General features: G+C 36.6%; 1 protein-coding gene across 1 annotated transcript; it reads right to left on the reverse strand.

Annotated features, from left to right (window-relative positions):
• Positions 1–8,195: 8,195 nt before the first annotated feature.
• LOC126080284 (olfactory receptor 5D18-like) lies at positions 8,196–9,137 on the reverse strand. Its single transcript, XM_049891539.1, has one exon. It carries the CDS (start codon positions 9,135–9,137, stop codon positions 8,196–8,198), a length of 942 nt encoding a protein of 313 aa, XP_049747496.1.
• Between the last annotated feature and the right edge of the window lie 11,763 nt (positions 9,138–20,900).

The raw sequence follows: 20,900 nt of genomic DNA on the forward strand, positions 1-20,900 counted from the left end.
CCTAACATTTCCCCTATTTTTTCTACCAGGATCTTTATCGTTTTATATTTAGGTGTTTGATCCATTTTGAGCTCATTTTTGTGCATGGAGTGAGGTATGGGTCTTGTTTCATTTTTTTGCAGATGGATATCCAGTTATGCCAGCACTATTTGTTAAAAAGACTGTCTTTTCCCCATTTAACTTTTTTGGGGCCTTTGTTAAGTATCAAGTACTCATATGTGGATGGATTTATGCCTAGATTCTCAATTCTGTTGTTGTACCAGTACCAGGCTGTTTTGGCTGCTGTGGCGGTATAATAGTTTCTAAAATCAGGTAGAGTAAGGCCTCCCACTTTGTTCTTCTTTTTCAGTAATGCTTTCCTTCTCCAGGGCCTCTTTCCCTTCCATATGAGGTTGGTGATTTGGTTTTCCATCTCATTAAGAATGTCATTGGAATTTGGGTCAGAATTGCATTAAATGTATAGATCGCTTTTGGTAGAATAAATATTTTTAGAATGTAAAGTCTTCCTATCCAATGGCAAAGTATGTTTTTCCACTTACGTAGGTCTCTTGTTTTCTTGTAGAAAAGTATTTCAGTTTTCTTTGTATAAGTCTTTTACATCTCTGGTGAGATTTATTCCTAAGTATTTTATCTTCTTGAAGGCGACTATAAATGATATTGATTTGGTGATTTCCTCTTCGATGTTCTTTTTGTTGGTGTAGAGGAATCCAGCTGAATTTGTATGTTTATCTTGTATCCCGATACTCTGCTGAACACTTCTATTAGTTTCAGTAGTTTTACAGAGGATTCCTTAGCGTTTTTTTGTGTATGAGATCACGCCGTCTGCAAATGCAGATAATTTTTCTTCTTCCTTGTCAGTCAGGATGCCCTTTATTTCTTTATCTTACCTAATTACTCTGGCTAAGACTTGCAGCACAATGTTGAATAAGACTGGTTATAAATGGCATTCTTCTCTGGTTCCTGATGTCAAGGGGAATGCTGTCAGGCTTTCTCCATTTAGGGCGATGTTGGCTGTTTGCTTTGTATAAATGCCCTTTATTATGTTGAGGAATTTTCCTTTTATTCCTATTTTGCTGAGTGTTTTTATCATGAATGGGTGTTGAACTGTGTCAAATGCCTTTTCTTCATCAATTGATAAAATCATGTGATTCTTGTCTTTTATATATGTGATGGATTACAGTAATTGTTTTTTTAATGTTGAATCATCCCTGTATACCTGGAATGAATCCCACTTGATCATGGTGAATTATTTTTTTAATATGTTGTTGAATTCTTTCGGCTAGAATTTTGTTGAGGTTTTTTGCATCTCAGTTCATGAGGGATATAGGTCTATAATATTCTTTTCTTGTAGTGTCTTTACCTGGTTTTGGTATCAGGGATATCGTGGCTTCATAGAATGAATTTGGTAGTATTCCGTCCTTTTCTATGCTCTGAAATACCTTTAGTAGTAGTGGTGTTAACTCTTCTGTGAATGTTTGGTAGAACTCTGGAGTGAAGCTGTCAGGGCCAGGGCTTTTTTTTTGTGTGTGGAGCGGGGGGAGTTTTTCATTTACCTTTCAATCTCTTCTTTTGTTATGGGTCTATTTAGTTGTTCTACTTCTGTGTTAGTTTAGGTAGGTAGTGTGTTTCTAGGCATTCATCCATTTCTTCTAGGTTTTCAAATTTGTTAGAGTACCAGTTTTCGTAGTAATCTGATATGATTCTTTTAATTTCAGTTGGATCTATTGTAATATTGCCCATCTCATTTCTTGTTTGCGTTATTTGCTTCCTCTCCTGTTTTTCTTTTGTCAGTTTGGCCAGTGGCTTATCAATTTTGTTGATTTTTTCAGAAAACTGGCTTTTGGTCTTGTTAATTCTTTCAGTTGTTTTTCTGTTTTCTATTTCATTTAGTTCAGCTTTAATTTTCATTATTTGTTTTCTTCTGGCGCCTGTGGATTTCCTTTGTTGCTCTCTTTCTATTTGTTCAAGTTGTAGGGATAATTCTTTGATTCTGACCCTTTCTACTTTTTGTGTGTGTGCATTTATTAAAAGAAATTGGCCTCTGAGCACTGCTTTTACTGTGTCCCAAAGTTTCTGATTGGAAGTGTTTTCATTCTCATTGGATTCTATGATTTTTTTTTTATTCCATCCTCAATGTCTTCTATAACCCACTCTTTTTTGAGCAGTGTATTGTTCAGTTTCCAAGTGTTTGATTTCTTTTTCCTGCTTTTCCTGTTATTGATTTCCACTTTTATGTCCTTATGGTCAGAGAAGATGCTTTGTAATGTTTCAATGTTTTGGATTCTGCTAAGGCTTGCTTTATGACCTAATATGTGGTCTATTCTAGAGAATGTTCCATGTGCACTGGAGAAGAAAGTATAGTTGGTTGCTGTTGGGTGGAGTGTTCTGTAAATGTTAATGAGGTCAGGTTGGTTGATTGTGGCATTTAGATCTTCCGTGTCTTTATTCAGCTTCTTTGTGGATGTCCTGTCCTTCACCGAAAGTGGTGTGTTGAAGTCTCCTACTGTTATTGTGGAGCTGTCTATCTCACTTTTCAATGCTGATAGAGTTTGCTTTATGTATCTTACAGCCCTGTCATTGGGTGTATAAATATTTCATATAGTTATACCTTCTTGGTGTATTGTCCCTTTAATCATTATGTAGTGTCCTTCCTTATCCTTTGTGATGTACTTAACATTAAAGCCTATTTTGTCAGAAATTAATATTGCCACTCCTGCTCTTTTTTGATTGTTGTTTGCTTGATATATTTTTTTCCATCCTTTGAGTTTTACTTTGTTTAGCTCTGAATCTAAGGTGTGTCTCTCGTAGGCAGCATATTGACGGATCTTGTTTTTTAATCCATTCTCCCACTCTGTCTCTTAATTGGTGCATTTAGTGCATTTACAGTCAGGGCAATTATGGATAGGTATGAATTTAGTGCTATTATTTTAATGCCTTTTTTGTGTGTGTTGACAGTTTCTTTTTCCCACTTAATTTTATGTGCTGAGTTGATTATCTTTATATATTGTCCTTTCCTGATATTTGTTGTTAATTTTGTTTCTGCTCAGTCTCTATTTTTTTCCTGTATTTTATTTTGATGTGTAGGATAGTTTGTCTCCTTTGTGATTACCTTATTATTTACTCCTATTTTTCTAAATTTAAGCCCAAATTTTATTTCTTTGTATGGCCTTGTCTTCCTCTCCATATGGAAGATCTATGACTGTATTTCTAAGCCCTCTTTATTGTTTTAATGTTGTCTTCTTTTACATAATAACATCTGTTTCCCTGTTTTTAGTGTTTTTTTAATCTTGATTTATTATTTGTGATTACCCTGTCTGGGTTGACTCTGGTTGCTCTGCCCAGTGTTCTTCTGGTCTTGGGTTGATACCTGATATTATTGATTTTCTAACCAAAGAACTCCCTTTATTATTTCTTGTAGTTTTTGTTTGTTTTTTACAATTTCCCTAAACTTATGTTTATTGGAAATGTCTTAATTTCACCTTCGTATTTAAGAGACAGTTTCACTGGACATACAATTCTTGGCAGGCAACTTCTTTCCTTCAATTTTTTAAATAAGTCATCCCATTGCCTTCTTTCCTGAATGGTTTTTGCCAAGGAGTCCAAGCTTATTCATATTGGCTGTCCTCTGTAGCTGACTTTTTGTTTATCCCTCGCTGCTCTTATAATTTTCTCTTTATGCTTGGTTCTGGCAAGTTTGGTTATAACATGTCTTCATGACTTTCTTTTAAGATCTACCTTAGGTGGAGTTTGATGAACATCTTGGATAAATAACTTCTCATCTTTCACGATATCAGGGAAGATTGCTGCCAACAAATCTTCAACAATTCTCTCTGTATTTTCTGTTATCCCTTCCTGTTCTGGTATTCCAATCACTCGTAGGTTATTTTTCTTGATAGAGTCCCTTCTGATTCTTAAGGTTTCTTCACTTTTTTCATTCTTTTATCTGATTTTTCTTCAAATATTTTAGTTCCAAGTGATTTATCTTTGAGTTTGAAAATGCTAGCTTCTACTTCCTCAATTCTGCCCCTCTGACTTTCTATTGAGTTGTCTACCTTTGTAATTTTATTGTTAATCTTCAGAATTTCTGATTGCTGTCTGTTTATGGATTTTTCCAGCTCATTAAACTTCTCATTATGCTCCTGAATAATCTTTCTAATTTCTTCAATTGCTTTATCTGTGTGTTCCCTGACTTGTTCTGTGTATTGCCTCATTTCCTTCCGAAGTCTTGAAGGCTTCTGTATATTAAGCTTCTGTATTCTGCATCTGGTAATTCCAGGAATGCACTTTCACCTAGAAGATCCCTGGTTTCTTTGTTTTGAGAGCCTGATGAGTTGATCATGGTCTATTTCTTTATGTGACTTGATATTGACTGTTGTCTCTGAGCCATCTATAAGTTATTGTATTAGTTTATGCTTGCTTACTGTGTCATAGCTTCTTGCTTTGTTTTGTTTTGGTATATTCCTATGGGTTGCTTGAGTGAGCTAGCTTGATTTTTTTTTACCTTTGGAGCTCTGATATCCTGTCCTCAGATGGCTAGAGCTGTTATCAGGTATACCAGTCTAGGAGTCCATTCAGTTTTCTTGTATGAATTAAGCTCAGGTTTCCAGGTAGCTGATCATCAAGTGTATGGTACAGGCTCTGTCCTACAGTCTCAGAGGGGCAGGGGTGATTGGCATATATACTGGTGTCTGATTGCAGCAGGGTGTCACGCTCTGAACAAGGCATGGGGCTGAGAACCAACCCGCGAGTGTGTCTGGGGAAAACGTGTCCCTGTCCCCTAGAGTGGGCAGGTGGCTGGGTTCTGCAGATGGACCATGGGCACCCAAAGTTTTTGGTTGTAAGGACTGGGAGGTAGCAGTTATCTTTGAAGCCCTGTCGTGGGTGGCTGGGTTTCCTAAGTGGAGTTACCAGTCCTTAGGTCCCTGATGTGGGTAGGTGAGGAGCTTGTTCAACAGGCAAAGCAATGTCAAATATCAAACACCCACCTCTCCACCACCCAGCTGAAATGGTTAAAGTCTTCCAAAAAGGGCCTATTCTCCAGAAATAGGCCCACACAGGTCCATGTAGAAGGGAAAGGTGCTCAAAATCCACGAACCATTTATGCCCGGTCAGGAGCATCTTCTGTCCTGAGCTCCCCCCATTAATGGAGGAAGCAAATAATCTTTTCCCCCAATTGCAAATTTTTTCCTTCTCCAAGGCTGGAAGGATGGCTCTAGGTGCTCAACAGGGCCTATCTCAGGCCCAGGGAATTCAGCTGCTGAAGGCACCTTGGGGGTGGAGGGACACAGTCAAATATACGCAAGTGCTTAGTTTTGCTGAGGTCACCATTTGCCTCTGGTTTCAGAGATGTGAATAGGCAGTGTGGCTGGCTGCTTCTCCCTGAGGAAACTGCGGCCAAATGCTAGTACCAGCCCACTGCCACCGCCACTCCAGGAATGGTGGCTGAGGGCTCCTTGCGATTCAGGTCTGGTAACTCCAGTCTTCTTCTAAACGGTCTCTTCTTCCCCCTGCCTCTCAGTTCATTTTCTAACCTTGACTTTGAAGCTCAGGGATCCCAGATTGTCACAAATGTACACGTTTCACTTGTTTTTTCAGGTCATTGTTGTAAAGAGGCTCACCAGAAGCATCTGTCCATTCTGCCATCTTGGCTCCACCTACTCTAGTTTACTTTTAATATCACCAAATAATCTCAGCATTTTCAAGTCTTAAAAAATAGAAATAGAATTGACATTGAATTTATGGGCTTCTAGCACTGTATTATTCTTCCATGGATACACTAATAAATCTAAATTAAAATCCAAAAGTATTCTCCTGATAAAAACAATTTTTCCAATGACTATTTTTTCAATTTTGAAATACTTTTTTCTAAATCTGAAATTCAATTACAACTCAATAGTGTAATTATTGTATTGTTATCAAATAAACTTACTCAAAAGAGAACTTTCAATAACACTAAAAACATTTTAAGAAATTAAAAATAAGAGTATGATTCATAACATACCAGTATCTATGAGGAAAGTTAAATTGAAATATGACTTCAGGAAATGAAGGAAAAACATAAATATGATTGTTCAAATGATCTTGTTCATATAATTTGAATGAAGTACAATGTATAATGGAGGTAACACTTTTTTCTGATATTTAAGCTTATGATGAAATATTTTATATGTCAGGTTGAATTCCTGGGCTATGTATAGAGTTCCAAAACTAATTTAATGGTATATGGACAAAAATTTTGGGGACACGACTCTTATACATTAAGTTCTACTTACAGGCAAAGGCCTGGAATGTCACAATTTGAGAATAAGAACATGAGATTGTATGAAACGGTGTTTGCCAGTGTGGCTGGGTTCTTAAATGAAGCCAAGTTTAATTCAACTGTATGACTCTCAATTTAATCAGAGTAAAAGCTAAATTGGCTGTGTCACTTCAACCACAATATAAGATTATTATTTCCCACAACAGGAGAAAAGTGAATGTTCTCTGTAAAATGGGATTGATTACCCATCATTGATTCAATTTAAGATTAATACCAATTATTCCTAACACCAAAGATAATTATAAATTATATTTGTCAGATATGTAGTGAAAGATAAATTTGTAAATACCCAGAGAAATAGAAGTTAAATAAATGAAAATCCATTATCTCATTAAATACTCAATTACTAAGACAATGTTTCTACAGTCTTTATATTTGCTTTTACAATGTTTAATTCATTCTTTATCAACTAATGCATTAAAAAACCCATTGCCTTTCAATGGATTCTGCCTGACAGTGACACTATAGAAATGAAAATTAAAAATTAGAAAAATGGTCAAGATTTTAAAGTCATATGACTCTTGCAAGTAATTTCTTAGGCCATATAAAATTTTTCAGCAAAGTATTTTTTTTTCTCTCCGTCGTTAAAACATCTGACAAACCATTTCTCCCAGTATATTTTTATTTTCTTTGGAATTTAATCTAGACATATTGAGAAAGAAAAGAGAAGGAAATACAAGTTATTCAAGCAAAACTGAGTTAATAAGATAGAACCGATATGCCTAATTACAAATGACAGGCTGCATTTCATTTTATTTTGAATAAGTTTAAGTGAATATTGCTGTGGAACACATTGGCAAATTCAAATGATTTTTTTAGATTTTCTTATGGTGGATGGGAGTCCTATTGAGGAGGACTCAGTAATTACACCGAATTCCAAAAAATATATAAAAATAAATTAATAAAGTATATATAATATTTATGATGATTGAGCAGGCAAAATAATAGCGTGTAACACAGATACAGCAGGGACTCATTGCTATACTTTGCATATTCTTATTTTCTGAGATCCATTTCTAAGCCTCCAGTACAGCCTATCAAAATTATCATTCAGTCACATTGGAGCTCTTTGGAAAACATGTTCAGGTTACAGACCAAATTTACTCAATTTTGCATTCATGTATATAAGATACCACAAATATACACACACAGATGCACACACAAATACATACACTATTCACTCAATAAAACTTGGTGGACTCAAGATTACACTCCCATTTCCTTGAGGTTGTTCATTCTAGTCTGTCCTGAACAAAATGCCTTCTTCACTGAAATGTGTCTCCTCAAATCCTGCACATTCTCCACGCCAACTTCAAATAATAACTGTTTTATGAGGATGTATGTCTAATGTCTCTAAATTCATTCCAATTATTCCTTGCCCCAAGCCTTCTAGGGTAATTGTTATAGTTGGCTTTATGCAACAGCCACTTTCTTTATTGCTCCAATACTATCATTAGATTATGCATTCCTTGAAGGCATGTCTTATCTTTTAGTTCCATTTGTTCGTGTGTGTGTATAAACATGCAAAAAAGGAGTACTTATTGAGAACTTACTTTACATGTCTTATGGGAAAGAGGAATGTTTATTCAGATAATGCCAGGTGTCCCATATGATATCCATATTATCCTTTGGTCTTCACTACCAGATTATGAGCTATCTCATGGTATCACAGTTTCAAAAATTTGAAACTAAAAATTAAACGCTGTGGTTTTTTCTTACAATTAAAAGACAAAGCCAAGTTTAGTTTCTTGGAACCAAGATCCACATCCTTTCTACTGTGCATTGTTATTTGTAATTTTTAAAGATATCTTTAGAAACAAGCTTTTTGGACACACTTTATTTAAAAGTTAGGGAAAATTCTACTGAAATAATATGTTCAATGGAAAAAGAATTTAATGTCCTTTGTCTTGCTAACTGTATTCTTGACATCCTTGTTCCTCAAACTGTAGATCAAGGGATTCAACATGGGGATCATCACTGTGTAAAACACAGAGGCTACTTTGATGGAGTGTCTGGAGTTTTTGGAGTTGGGCACACAGTAGAGGAAGAGGATGGTGCCATGGAAGATGGTAATGGCTGTCAGATGAGATGCACAGGTAGAAAACGCCTTATGACGACCACTGGCTGAATGCATTTTCAAGATGGTGACAATGATAAACACATAGGAAGTGAGAATTATGAGTAAGGTACTCACCTCATTAAAAGTGGCAAAGATGAAAAGCAGTAACTGGCTGAAAGAAGTATCAGAGCAAGAAAGTGAGAGAAGCGAGGAGAACTCACAGAAAAAGTGATTGATTGTGTTGAAACCATGGAAAGATAACTGGAAAGTAGAGCATGTGATCACCAAGGAACATACTATTCCCCATGCATATGATCCCACCACCAGCATAGCACAGAGTCTCCGGGACATGGCAACTGTGTACAGCAGAGGGTTGCAAATGGCCACAAAACGGTCATAGGCCATTACAGCCAATAGAAATGATTCCGTCACCACAAAGGCGCAAAAGAGAAAGAATTGCACTACACATCCTAAAAATGAAATGGTTCTGTCTTCTACAACTAGGTTCACCAGCATCTTGGGAGCAACGATGGAGGAATAGCAGAAATCCACAAACGAGAGGTGGCTGAGGAAAAAGTACATGGGGGTGTGCAGCTTGGGGTTAATTTTGATGATTACGATCATCCCAAGATTCCCTACAACAGTGACACTGTAGATGGCCATAAATACCAAGAAGAGGGGAACCTGCAGTTCTGGGCGATCTGAGAAGCCCAAAAGGGTGAACGTGACACCACTTTTATTTCTCTCTGAAAATGACATGGCTTCTGTTTGTCAAAATCTGAAAGTCAGTCCTAGAAGTTAAAAAACAAAAAAATTAAAGATAGTGGACATATAGGAAGCTTCATCAATTTCTGCTAGTCAAGACTGAAAAGCATATCTCATTCAGAATTTATGTTTTTATTAACCAAAATACTGTAAATTTCTAAAATTTTAAAAAATGATTGCCTCTTTGTAAAATTTTCTTCAAAATTTAAGGATTGTATGGTAATTTGCAAACCCTGGTGGCTTAGTGTTTAAGTGCTATGGCTGCTAACCAACGTGTCGGCAGTTTGAATTCGCCAGGTGCTCCTTGGCAACTCTATGGGGCAGTTCTACTCTGTCCTATAGGTTCGTTACAAGTGGGAATCGACTCGATGGCACTGGGTTATTTTTTGGGTTATGGTAATTTTAAATCAAATTCTCACATAACACTTTCAGTTTTCCTTGAATGTTATCAGTTCATAGAAGAAAAGCCTGGCCTGATGCTGAATTATGTCAGTCTCATTGTAAATAACGAAAATCAGAAAAATCTAAATTATATCATTTAATTGGTTCATAACATGTACATATTATGGACTTAAAGAATGGACAGCCTTAATACTTCCCATTTGTGTTTTTATTGTTAATCCTATGTAATACTTTAATCTGTGTTTTTCTTTCTGACACACTGTCAATCTGATATCAAAATAAACCTCAATTACTTTTTAACTGTCTGTGTGCTACCACTGTGTAGTGCCCTTGGCTAGAAATTAAAAACTGAAGGTTCCTGTCCACCCACAGGCACCTTTGGAAAAAGCATCAGTGATCTAATTCTCAAAAATCAGGCATTGAAAAATTTGTGGACCACAGCTCTACACTTCAACTCATGAGATTCCAAGTGGACTTGTTGACAACATTTCTTTGTTCCTCAAATCTGGGAGCTCTGAATTCCAATTCTCCCTCATTGTTTGAGGAATATAAAGACTAAAGCAGAGGATAGACATAATCTAGCCCACATTCTTATTCTAAAGATGGCATAACAGCAGTCAGAAGAAGCCTTGATTTTTAAAATGACATGCAAATAAAATCCGGTCTCTGATCCACAGCCTTGCACCCATTTCTCCACCCCATACAATGGTCCATTTAATAAGTCTATCTACTAATATATTTCCTTTGTTAATGATCACCCCCTTAAATTTGAACAAACTAGAGACTCTAAAATTATAGGAAATATTCTATTGACACTGTTATGTGCCACAGAGACATAGAAGAGAGCATCATCCAGATGAAACGCAAGAGAAAAGGATTTAGAGTTGTTTTCACACAGGAATAACTAAAGACTCTGACTTAGAAATTCCCATTCCCATAGTCTCTCCCATTCACTTCTCTTCCATCAAAACACCTAGGATACTCATTTTTATACTCATTACTTTTTGCATGTGTATAAGAATTAAAAACACTCAGTAGTAGGGCACAGTTAAGGCATTTTATGAGAAAACAGTAACACACACACACACACACACACAATTATTGTATTTCTTGAATTGGTGACCAGCACCTTTCAGGTCGCAACATACTGGGAAACACTTTCTCTGTCTATGATTTGTGGTAAGTTCCTCTCTGATTCTGAAACCCAACAAATCATTTTCAGATGGCCCAGAAATAAAAATGTCAGATCATGTTTTATACTGAGTCCCTCAATGGCCCCATGCTGTTCCTATAAAAACCTGAGCGTTGAAGACAACCTCAAAATGCAACCCATCGCACAACTGGTCATTCTAGTTATCACATTTTTAACAACATATTTCATTTTTAAGGTGTTTAAAACTTAATTTTAATCAAATGTATGTCTTTAATGTAATGATGATTTTCTGTCTCATATGTTGATATTAAACTGATGATAAATTTATTCTCTCATTTAAACCAGGAAATAGGATAGCTAAAATCTCCTTCCCTGTAATTTCCTCCCATTTTATTGTTCTTTTGATCTCAGGGAACACTTGATTTCCCTGCTTTATGCTTTGTAATCATTAAAGCTGGAAGTTTGCATAGAAAGATAGGTGATAGATAGATAGATAGATAGATAGATAGATAGATAGATAGATAGATAGATAGATAGATAGATAGATGATAGATAGATAGATAGATAGATAGATAGATAGATAGATAGATAGATAGATAGATAGATAGATAGATAGGTGATAGATGAAAGATAGGTAGATAGATAGATGATAGATAATAGATAGATAGAGAGATGATAGATAGAGAGATGATAGATAGAGAGATGATAGATGATAGATGAAAAATAGGTAGATAGATGAAAGAGATGATAGATAGATAGATAGATAGATAGATAGATAGATAGATAGATAGATAGATAGATAGATAGATAGATAGATAGATAGATAGATAGATGATAGATAGATAGATAGATGATAGAGAGATGATAGATAGATAGATGGTAGATGATAAATGAAAGATAGGTAGACAGATGATAGACAGCTGAAAGATGATAGATAGATAGATGATAGATAGATAGATGAAAGATTGATAGATAGATAGATAGATAGATGATAGATAGATAGATAGATAGATGACACATAGATTCTTTTTTCCAAAAGATTCTATTCAATTTCAGTTTATTTCATTCTGCTTAAATACTTGTCTATTCTACCTTGACAACTGCTCCAAAAATTTACAAGAGGAAGAAAATAAACCTTTCCAAATCTCTCACGATTCCTCTATTCCCCTGCCCCAGGTACCTGTCATCCAGGGCGCTGTTACTGAGGAGTTTTGTGAATTAGATTCATCTCAACAAAAATAGGTTAGTTTTTTTTTTTTTAATGAGCCAGGTTCTCTACACAAAGCTTGGCATAAAGAGTGCACATCCTGTTCCTTGCATGTTCAGATATGTACCTTTTGTTTTGGGTCAATATTCCTCAAGAATTCTACTTCTGAAAATTATGTTTTCCCCCTTCATAATGTTTCCTAGATATCCTACATTGACGTTAAAATCACTCCTTCTTTAGAATTGTTAACAAACCTGCTAATGGCAAAGAGAAGGCCTCTCCTGCCTCTGGGAAACCTGAACGGGAGTGAAGTACATGCAACATTACATTTGTTCTAACAAACTTGGGACATAAACCCTAGGGACCATATGTTGCCTGATTCTCTAGAGGACAAAAGATAAAGAATTAACTACCTTTCTTAGCTGTATTTGAAAACCTGGAGGAAATTTGCATTACCATTAGGAACATTTTATAAGAAGCGATTTATATTTTAAAGTCATCTTCCCCAGCCTTCTGAACACTTCCACAGTATCCAATAGTTATCCAGTATGTGACAAAAAAAAAAAGTTGCCATTTATTCGATTCCAATTCATACCGATCTTATATGTAACTATAAGAGACATAATTATCAAATATTAATTGACTAATTACTAAGAACCCTTCTGATAGGTGAGAAATGATATCTAAGAGCAGTTTTCACATGTGCTTCTACTATTTTGACTCAGACTGAACAACTTTTCATCTTTTGGAGCTATTCGTATTTCTTAGTGAGGACTCTTTAACCTTATGTCCATTTTTTTACAGAACTGTCATTTCCTCCTCTACTCTATGTGACATGTGGTAATTTTTTCCACATTTTTTCATTTGTGATTTTAATTTATGTTCTTTTGTTTTTTTCCACAAAGTTTCTGTATATTCATGTAATCTAAATTTTAAGCTTTGTTTTCAGAACCTAATTTCGTGAGTGGAGTAAGAAAGAGATTCAATTTTATCCTTTCCTTGTATGGCTAAGGAAAGATGCCCTTAAGGCTCTGAACATCTGTTTGCCCCAACAGTACACTATTTTAATAATAGTTACTTTATAATTTTTTTTTAATACTTTGCAGGATTAACTTTCCTAGTCTAATTTGGTTTATTATCTTTTTCAGTCTTTCTTTTTTCCTGAATAACTTATTTTTTATTCTTTCATATGCATATTAGAACAGAAATTTTAAAATATGATTTCTTGATATTACCGGATGAATCTTGTAGTACACTCTTGGTCTTAATAAATGTCAACATAAATAAAAAAAGTCTTAGAAAGATTTCTAGACCTGATATTACTGGTCATGGAACATTTCAGTAAATTATATCCAGGCTTAATCTAGGAATATTGAAATGGCTCAAATGATTGTCCCTCTTGCAAGGCCAAATTAATATTCATGACCTCTTAGACTGACAACTTTAGAGATAATAGAATGAAAGTGCAGTAGAATTGGAGACAACAGTTAAGTTCCTGTTCTAAACCAGTCACTTCTGTTTATACAAATTTGTGTGAATTACATATTCCTTCAACTTCTGTATTATCATCTATGCACTGGTGTATAATTGTCCTTTCCCTCTCTCCTTCTCAGCATAAGCTGATCATTTACACTGCAAGGTTGCTCATTCATAGGATCCACAGGACCAAAGGAACAAAAGTGTCAGACAAGAATGACTCACCTTTATCACCACTGTTTTTCAACAATGTGCTGGAGAACCTACCTAGAGCAATAAGGCAAGAGAAAGAAAACTATCCTTACTCACCAATGATACGATTCTAAACATAACCCAGCATAAGAAAACAGGAGAAATGCTAGGGGCCCTAGTATATGACATAAATACGATACAAACCATAACTAACAAACACCAGAAGACAAACTGGATAACTGGGAGCTCCTAAAAACTCAACACTTAAGCCCAAAGATCTCACAGGAAAACTACTGGAACTAATAGAGAAATTCAGCAGTGTAGCAGGAAACAAGGTCAACATCGAAAAATCAGATGGATTCCTATGTGCCAACAAAGAAAACTTGGAAAAGGAAATTAGGAAAACAATACCATTTATAATAGCCCCTAAAAAGATAAAACATTTAAGAATAAATCTAACCAGGGGTGTAAAAGACCTATATAAAGGAAACTAAAAAAAAACTAATACAAGAAACCAAAAGAGACCTACATAAATGAAAAAACTTACCATGTTCTTGGATAGGTAGACTTAACATTGTGAAAATGTCATTTCTACCCAAAGCGATCTACAGATATAATACAATTTCAATCCAAATACCAACAGCATTCTTTAACAAGATGCTAAATTACTCACTCACTTTATATGGAAAAGAAAGACATTCTAGATAAGCAAAGGATTAATGAAGAAAACAAGCAAAATAGGAGGTCTCGCACTACCTGATCTCAGCACCTACTATACAGCCATGGTAGTCAAAACATCCTGTCACTGGTACAGTGGCAGACAGATCAATGGGACTAAATTAAGAACCCAGGCTTAAATCTATCCAACTGTGGTCAGTTGACTTTGACAAAGTACCAAAGTACACTGAATGCGAAAAACTAGTGTTTTTAACAAACAGTGCTGAGCAACCTGGATGTCCATCTGAGAAAAAATGAAACAGGACCCATAACTCACACCATACACAATGATTAACTCAAAATGAACCAAAGACCTAAATATAGAACCTACAATGTTAAAGATCATGGAAGAAAAAAAACTAGTGTAATAGTTAAGATTGTGTGTCAACTTGGCTAGACCATGATTCCCAGTGTTTATATGTGATCACCCCCATGATGGGATCTGCCGCGAGTAGCCAATCAGTTGAAAGACAATGTCCTTGGGCATGTAGCCTGCCTCCGAATATAAGGGGATGTTTTGGCTTTTGCTCTTTCTGGATCCTGCAGTTGTCTCCTGTTTATCTGACTTTCAGTTCTTGGGACTTCAGCTAGCAGTTTACCTGCAATATTCAGATTCATTGATCTTCACAGCCTGTGAGCAAGAGCCCTTCTCTCTGACCTGCCAATCTTGGGTTCATCAACCCTTGTGGCTATGTGAATCAGGAGAAACCTCTATTCTGATCCACGGACTTGGGACGTTTCAGCCTCTACAATCATGTAAACTGTTTCCTTTATATAAATCTCTCCCTATATATATATATGTGTGTGTATATATACATTTACATGTATATATACTTTACTGGTTTTGCTTCTGTAGATAACCCAGAATAAGAAAACCAGAGAAATGCTAGGGGCCCTAGCTGATGGCATAATTATAGTACAAACCATAACTAACAAACACCAGAAGATAAACTAGACAACTGGGAGCTCTTAAAAAGTAAACACTTAAGCTCATCAAAAGACTTTGCCAAAAGAGCAAAAAGTGAACCTACAGACTGTGAAAAAAAAAAAAAAAATTGGCTATGACATACCTTACAGAGGTCTAATCTCTAAAATCTGTAGAATACTAAACACCTCAGCAATGCAAAAACAAATAATGCCATTATAAAATGGGCAAAGGATGTGAATAGACGCTTAACCAAAGAAGACATAACAGGCAGGTGTCAAACACATACGGAAATGTTCGTGATTATTGGAAATTAGAGATGAAAATCAAAACTACAATGAGGTATCATCTCACCCAGACATCACTGGCAGTAATCGAAAAAAAAATATTGGAGAAGTTGTTGGGAGATTGGCACTCTTATGCACTGCTGGTAGGAATGTAAATTGCCACAACAAGTGTGGAATACAATATGGCACCTCCTTAAATAGCTAGAAAAAGAAATATCATAAGATCCAGCAATCCTACTCCTAGGAAAATATCCTAGAGAAGTAAGAACCATCACACAATAGACATATACACACCAGTGTTCACTGCAGCATTATTCACAATAGCAAAAAGATAATGTGTACACACAATGGATTACTACATGATGATAAACAACAATGATGAGACATTGAAACCTTTTAAACATCTTGCAACATGAGTGAATCCAGATGGCATTATGCTGAGTGAAATAAGTGTACCACAAAGGAAATATATTATATGAGACCACTATTATAAAAATGCAAGAAAGCATTAAATACAGAAAAAAACAACAATTAGTGGTTACGAGGGAACTGGTGGATGGGGAGAAAAAATTAATTATTAACTTTGGAGAAAGGAAAGACAACACACAATATAGGTGAAGGTAGTACACCTTGATGAAAGCAAAATCATAGATGCATCCTAGACACATCCAAACGCCTCGAGGGACTGAGTCACTGGGGCTGAGGGCTGAGGACTATGATCTTGGAGACACCTAGGTAAATTGGAATAACATAGTTCATAAAGAAAATCTTCTATATTCTACTTTGGAGAGTAGTCTAGTGTCTTAAAATCTTGCAAGTGGCCATCTAAGATACACATATTCGTTTCCCCAATCCAGAGCAAAGGAAAATGAAGAAAACCAAAGACACTAGGACAATATTAGTCTAAAGTACTAATGGATCACATGAATCACAGCCTCCACCCGCCTGATCTCAGAAGAACTAGATGGTGCCTGACTACAGCCATCAACCCCTCTGACAGGAATGACAATAGAAGGTCCCTGACAGAGTGGGAGAAAAATGTAGAACAAAATTCAAATTCACAAAAAAGGCCAGACGTGCTGGTCTGGCAGAGCCTGGAGACGCCCCCAATCTTTGGCCCACTGACACCCTTCTATCTCAGAACTGAAACTACTCCTGAAGTCAACCTTTCAGCCAAGGTTTGACAGGAGTATAAAACAAACAATAACACATGTGAGGAACGTACTTCTTAGTTCAGTCAAGAATGCAAACAAAATGTGCCAAAAAAACGAAAAAACAAACCCAGTGCCCTCCAGTCGATTCTGACTCATAGCGACCCTATAGGCAACACCTGTCAAAAGCAAAGACACGAAGGCAGTAAGGGACAGGAAACTGGATGAACTGACCCTGGGAACCTGGGGTGAAAAGAGAAAGGGGAAAACAGAAGGCACAATGCTGGGTTTGCAACTAATGTCACAAAAACAATTAGTGTATAAATTTTTGAAGGAGAAATTAATCTGTGCTGCAAATTTTTGCCTCAATCACTATAAAATGAAACATAATTATTAAAAACTTTTCTTCACTAAACGACTTAACCAAAAAAAGTGAAAATATGAAAAAACTGGGAGAATATCTTTGGAAAACATATATTGGATAAGAACCTAGGTACCAGAATAAATTTTAAACTTTAATAATTCAACAAGAACGAGACAAATAATCCAATCATAAAATTGGCAAAGGGCTTGAATAAACTTTTCACCAAATGGCCACCAAACACATGAAAAAATGCTCAGTGTCATTAGCCATCAGAGAGGTACAACTCAAAACCAAAATGAGATATAATTTCATACCCACTAAGATGGCTAACGGAACCCTGTTGGTGAAATGATTAACAGCTTCCCTGCCAAGTAGAGTTTGGCAGTTTGAATCCACCAATCTATGTTTGGAAACCTTTTGGGGCAGTTCACCTCTATTCTATAGGGTCTCTATGAGTCAGAATGGACTTGACAGCCACAGGTTTGGTTTCGGTTTTAAGACAGATAATATTCAAAAAATAAAATAACAAATATTGGCAAGGATGTGGGGAAACTGGAATCCATATCCATTGCTGATGAGAATGTAAAATTGTACAACTTTTGTGGGAAATAGTGTGGCAGTTCCACAAAACACTAAAAATAGAACTATCATATAATCCAGCAACATGTAATACCCAAAACACCTAAAAGCAGAGACTTGTACACCTGTGTTTACTGCATCACTATTCACAATAGCCAAAAGTTGGAAACATCCTAAATGCTCATTAACAGATGAATGGATAAACTAAATGTGGTACATACATACAATGGAGCACTAGTCAGCCAGAAGGAGAAATGAAGTCTTGATACATGCTGCAATATAGATGGAGCTGGAAGACATTATGCTGAGAGAAATCAGACACTCACAAAAGGACAACTATTGTATTACCTCTATTATATAAAAAGACAGGAAAAGACAAATGTAGAGAAAACAAAGTTTATTAGTGGTTACTGGGGGAGTGAGGAAGGAGGAAAAATGGGTGAATGGTGATGGAACTATCACTGGATGAAGGGTAGAGTTGCACTGCAAGTATTGTAATTGCATCAGTAAGTTGAACACCTATAAGAATTGAGTTGGCAGAAGTTGCCTGATAGATATATTTACAACAACAAACAAACAAACAAAAAAGAGGGTATTTGCTGAGGCTGATTATGTACAAAAGAAAACCTCATGAGATTTAATTCTGTTGTTTGGAGGTTTAGTTTGTGGTTACAAAGGAGATTTCAGTTAATTGGCCTAATAAGGTATTTAGTGCCTCCTCTCTATCTATCTATTGGCTCAGTGCACAGTGCCCGGGCTATAAAAAACTTGCACATGGCCTTCCAAGTCATGATTGGTCTCTGTCTGGAACAATTGAGAAAGAAAGAGTAAGGAAAAGGAGGAAGAAACAGAATCCTTGGCCGATTTTTCCTTGAACAATTACCATCTTTGCTATGAGATGAGAAAAACTCAATGGTTCTTGGCTACTATTACTGAATATGCTGATCGAAGAGTGTATAGAATAATCCTAATAAAAAAAGAGGGAAAGTTCAGAACAGAATTTTAAATTCTCATGGACTCCAGACTTTCTGAAGCTATGCAGACTGGATGAACTCCTGAAAGTACAGCCCAGAGTTAATTTATAAACCTTAAACCTAAATTATCCCTTGAAGTCTTCTTAAAACCAAAGGACAGTTTAGCTTAATTAGTAAAAAAAATGTCTTCCTTGAGCGTTAATCTCTTTTTAAGAACCATTTATATGGAATCAAAGTGATAACAGCAACTTGAAAGACTAGATAAGAAGAGCAGTGTGTTTATATTGATGGGAGAGGAACAATAAAGAAAAAGAGAGTGTCAATGGTTGCACAATTCAAAGAATATAATCAATGTCTGTCTTAGTTATTTAGTGTTGCTATAGCAGAAATACCACATGTGGATGCCTTTAACAAAAGAAACTTAATCTCTCACAGTTTAGGAGGCTAGAATTCTGAATTCAGGGTGCTAGTTTCAGGAGAAGGCTTTTGCTCTCTGTCAGCTCTGGAAGAAGGTCCTTGTCATCAATATTTTCAGCACAGGGGTTCCAAAGAACACACTCTGCTCAGGGCACTACTTTCCTGGAGGTTTGAGGTCCTTCTGTCTCTCTGCTCACTTCTCTCTTTTATAGCTCAAAAGTGATTGACTCAAGACACAACCAAATCTTGCAGACTGTGTCCTGCTTCATTAACATAATTGCCTCTATGTTGCCTCATTAACATCATAGAGGTAGGATTCACAATACATGACAATAACATCAGATGAGAAAATGGTGGAACATAACACAATACTGGCAATCATGGCCTAGACAAGGTGACACATATTTGGAGGGCATCGTATTTAATCCATAACATTCCACCATTTGGTCTCCCAATATTCATGGCCTTTCCACATGTAAAAGACGTACACTCCATCATACCATAGCAAAAGTCTTAAATAAACTCCAAATCCAAAATTCAAAAATTCCACTTCATCTGTAAAATTGAATATACATGTTACCTGCTTCCAAATTACAGCGGTAGTACAGGCACAAGCTAGACATTTCCATGCTAATGAGAGAATTTGAAGGGAAAAAGTAATAACAGGCACCAAGCAAGTCAATGTACCACATTACATGAGCTCTCATTGCTTAAAAATTATCCTCTCTTCTCTGAGACCATGTAGGCAAACGTCCTGCCCTCCGGACTCTTGATGTTTGTCACACTCTCTGGGATTCTGGGTAGAAGGCCCTGAGCCCTGGACTTCTGCTCCACCTTCCAGGCTCACTGAAAAGGCAATGCTGCTCCCTCAGATTTGGGTAGACACATTCTCGTAGTCCACCTGAGTGGTGAACCTGCAGCCTTGGCCCCAGCAGGCCCCACCATTTTTCTACCCTTGCTCATGGCAGCCCAATCACTTCAGCTTTTGGCAGCAGATATAAGCCCATGCGTCCAGCACTCATGAAAGGCAGCTCCCACACTGAAACTGGATTGGTGAAACTAGCTCCACCAAATGCTAAATGGCACACCACTCCTCCAGAAAGCCTGCTGTGCAAAGGCACTCAGCTCTTTCCCTACTTGGGGCTCTTCCAGACCTGTCTTGCACCAGTCTCCTGGTTCTGTTGCTGCTTTTCGCCTTCTGAGCCCCCTCCAGTGTAAGAGCTCCCCCCATTTCCTTCTGAGTTCACACCAGAATTGTCTTTGATGTCCATAATTCTGCCAACAGTCTCTTCAAGGAAACCTAGGCTTTTACTATTAGGGACTTTGAACTCTGCCTACCTCTAACCATTCAGTTTCAAAATAGCTTCCACATTTTAGGTATCTCTTAGAGCAGCACCCCACTCTTGGTACCAAATTTTGTCTTAGTTATCTAGTGCTGCTATAGCAGAAATACCACAAGTGGATGGCTTTAACAAAGAGAAATTTATTCTCACACAGTATGGGAGGCTAGAAGTCTGAATTCAGTGTGCCAGGTTCAGGGGAAGGCTTTCACTCTCCATTGGCCCTAAGGGAAGGTCCTTGTCATTAATCTTCCACTGGTCTAAGAGCTTCTTACTATGGTGACCCTGATTCCAAAGGACATGTTCTGTTCCTGGCACTACTTTCTTGGTGGTTTGAGACCCTTCTGTCTCTCTGCTCACTTCTCTCTTTTATATCTCAGAAGAAATTGACTCAAGGCACATCCTAATCTTGTAGATTGAGTTCTGCCTCATTAACATCATTTCCTCTAATCTTGCCTCATTAACATCATTTCCTCTAATCTTGCCTCATTAACATCATAGAAGTGGGATTTACAAGGCAGTGAAAAGGATGTCAGATGGCAAAAAGGTAGACAATCACACAAAATTGGCAAT

Source organism: Elephas maximus, chromosome 7 (assembly GCF_024166365.1).
Source record: "Elephas maximus indicus isolate mEleMax1 chromosome 7, mEleMax1 primary haplotype, whole genome shotgun sequence".
Classification (NCBI taxonomy): domain Eukaryota; kingdom Metazoa; phylum Chordata; class Mammalia; order Proboscidea; family Elephantidae; genus Elephas; species Elephas maximus.

Coding starts and splice junctions, on each gene's coding strand:
- LOC126080284 (XM_049891539.1), bottom strand. CDS start 9,137: ATGTCATTTTCAGAGAGAAATAAAAGTGGTGTCACGTTCACCCTTTTG.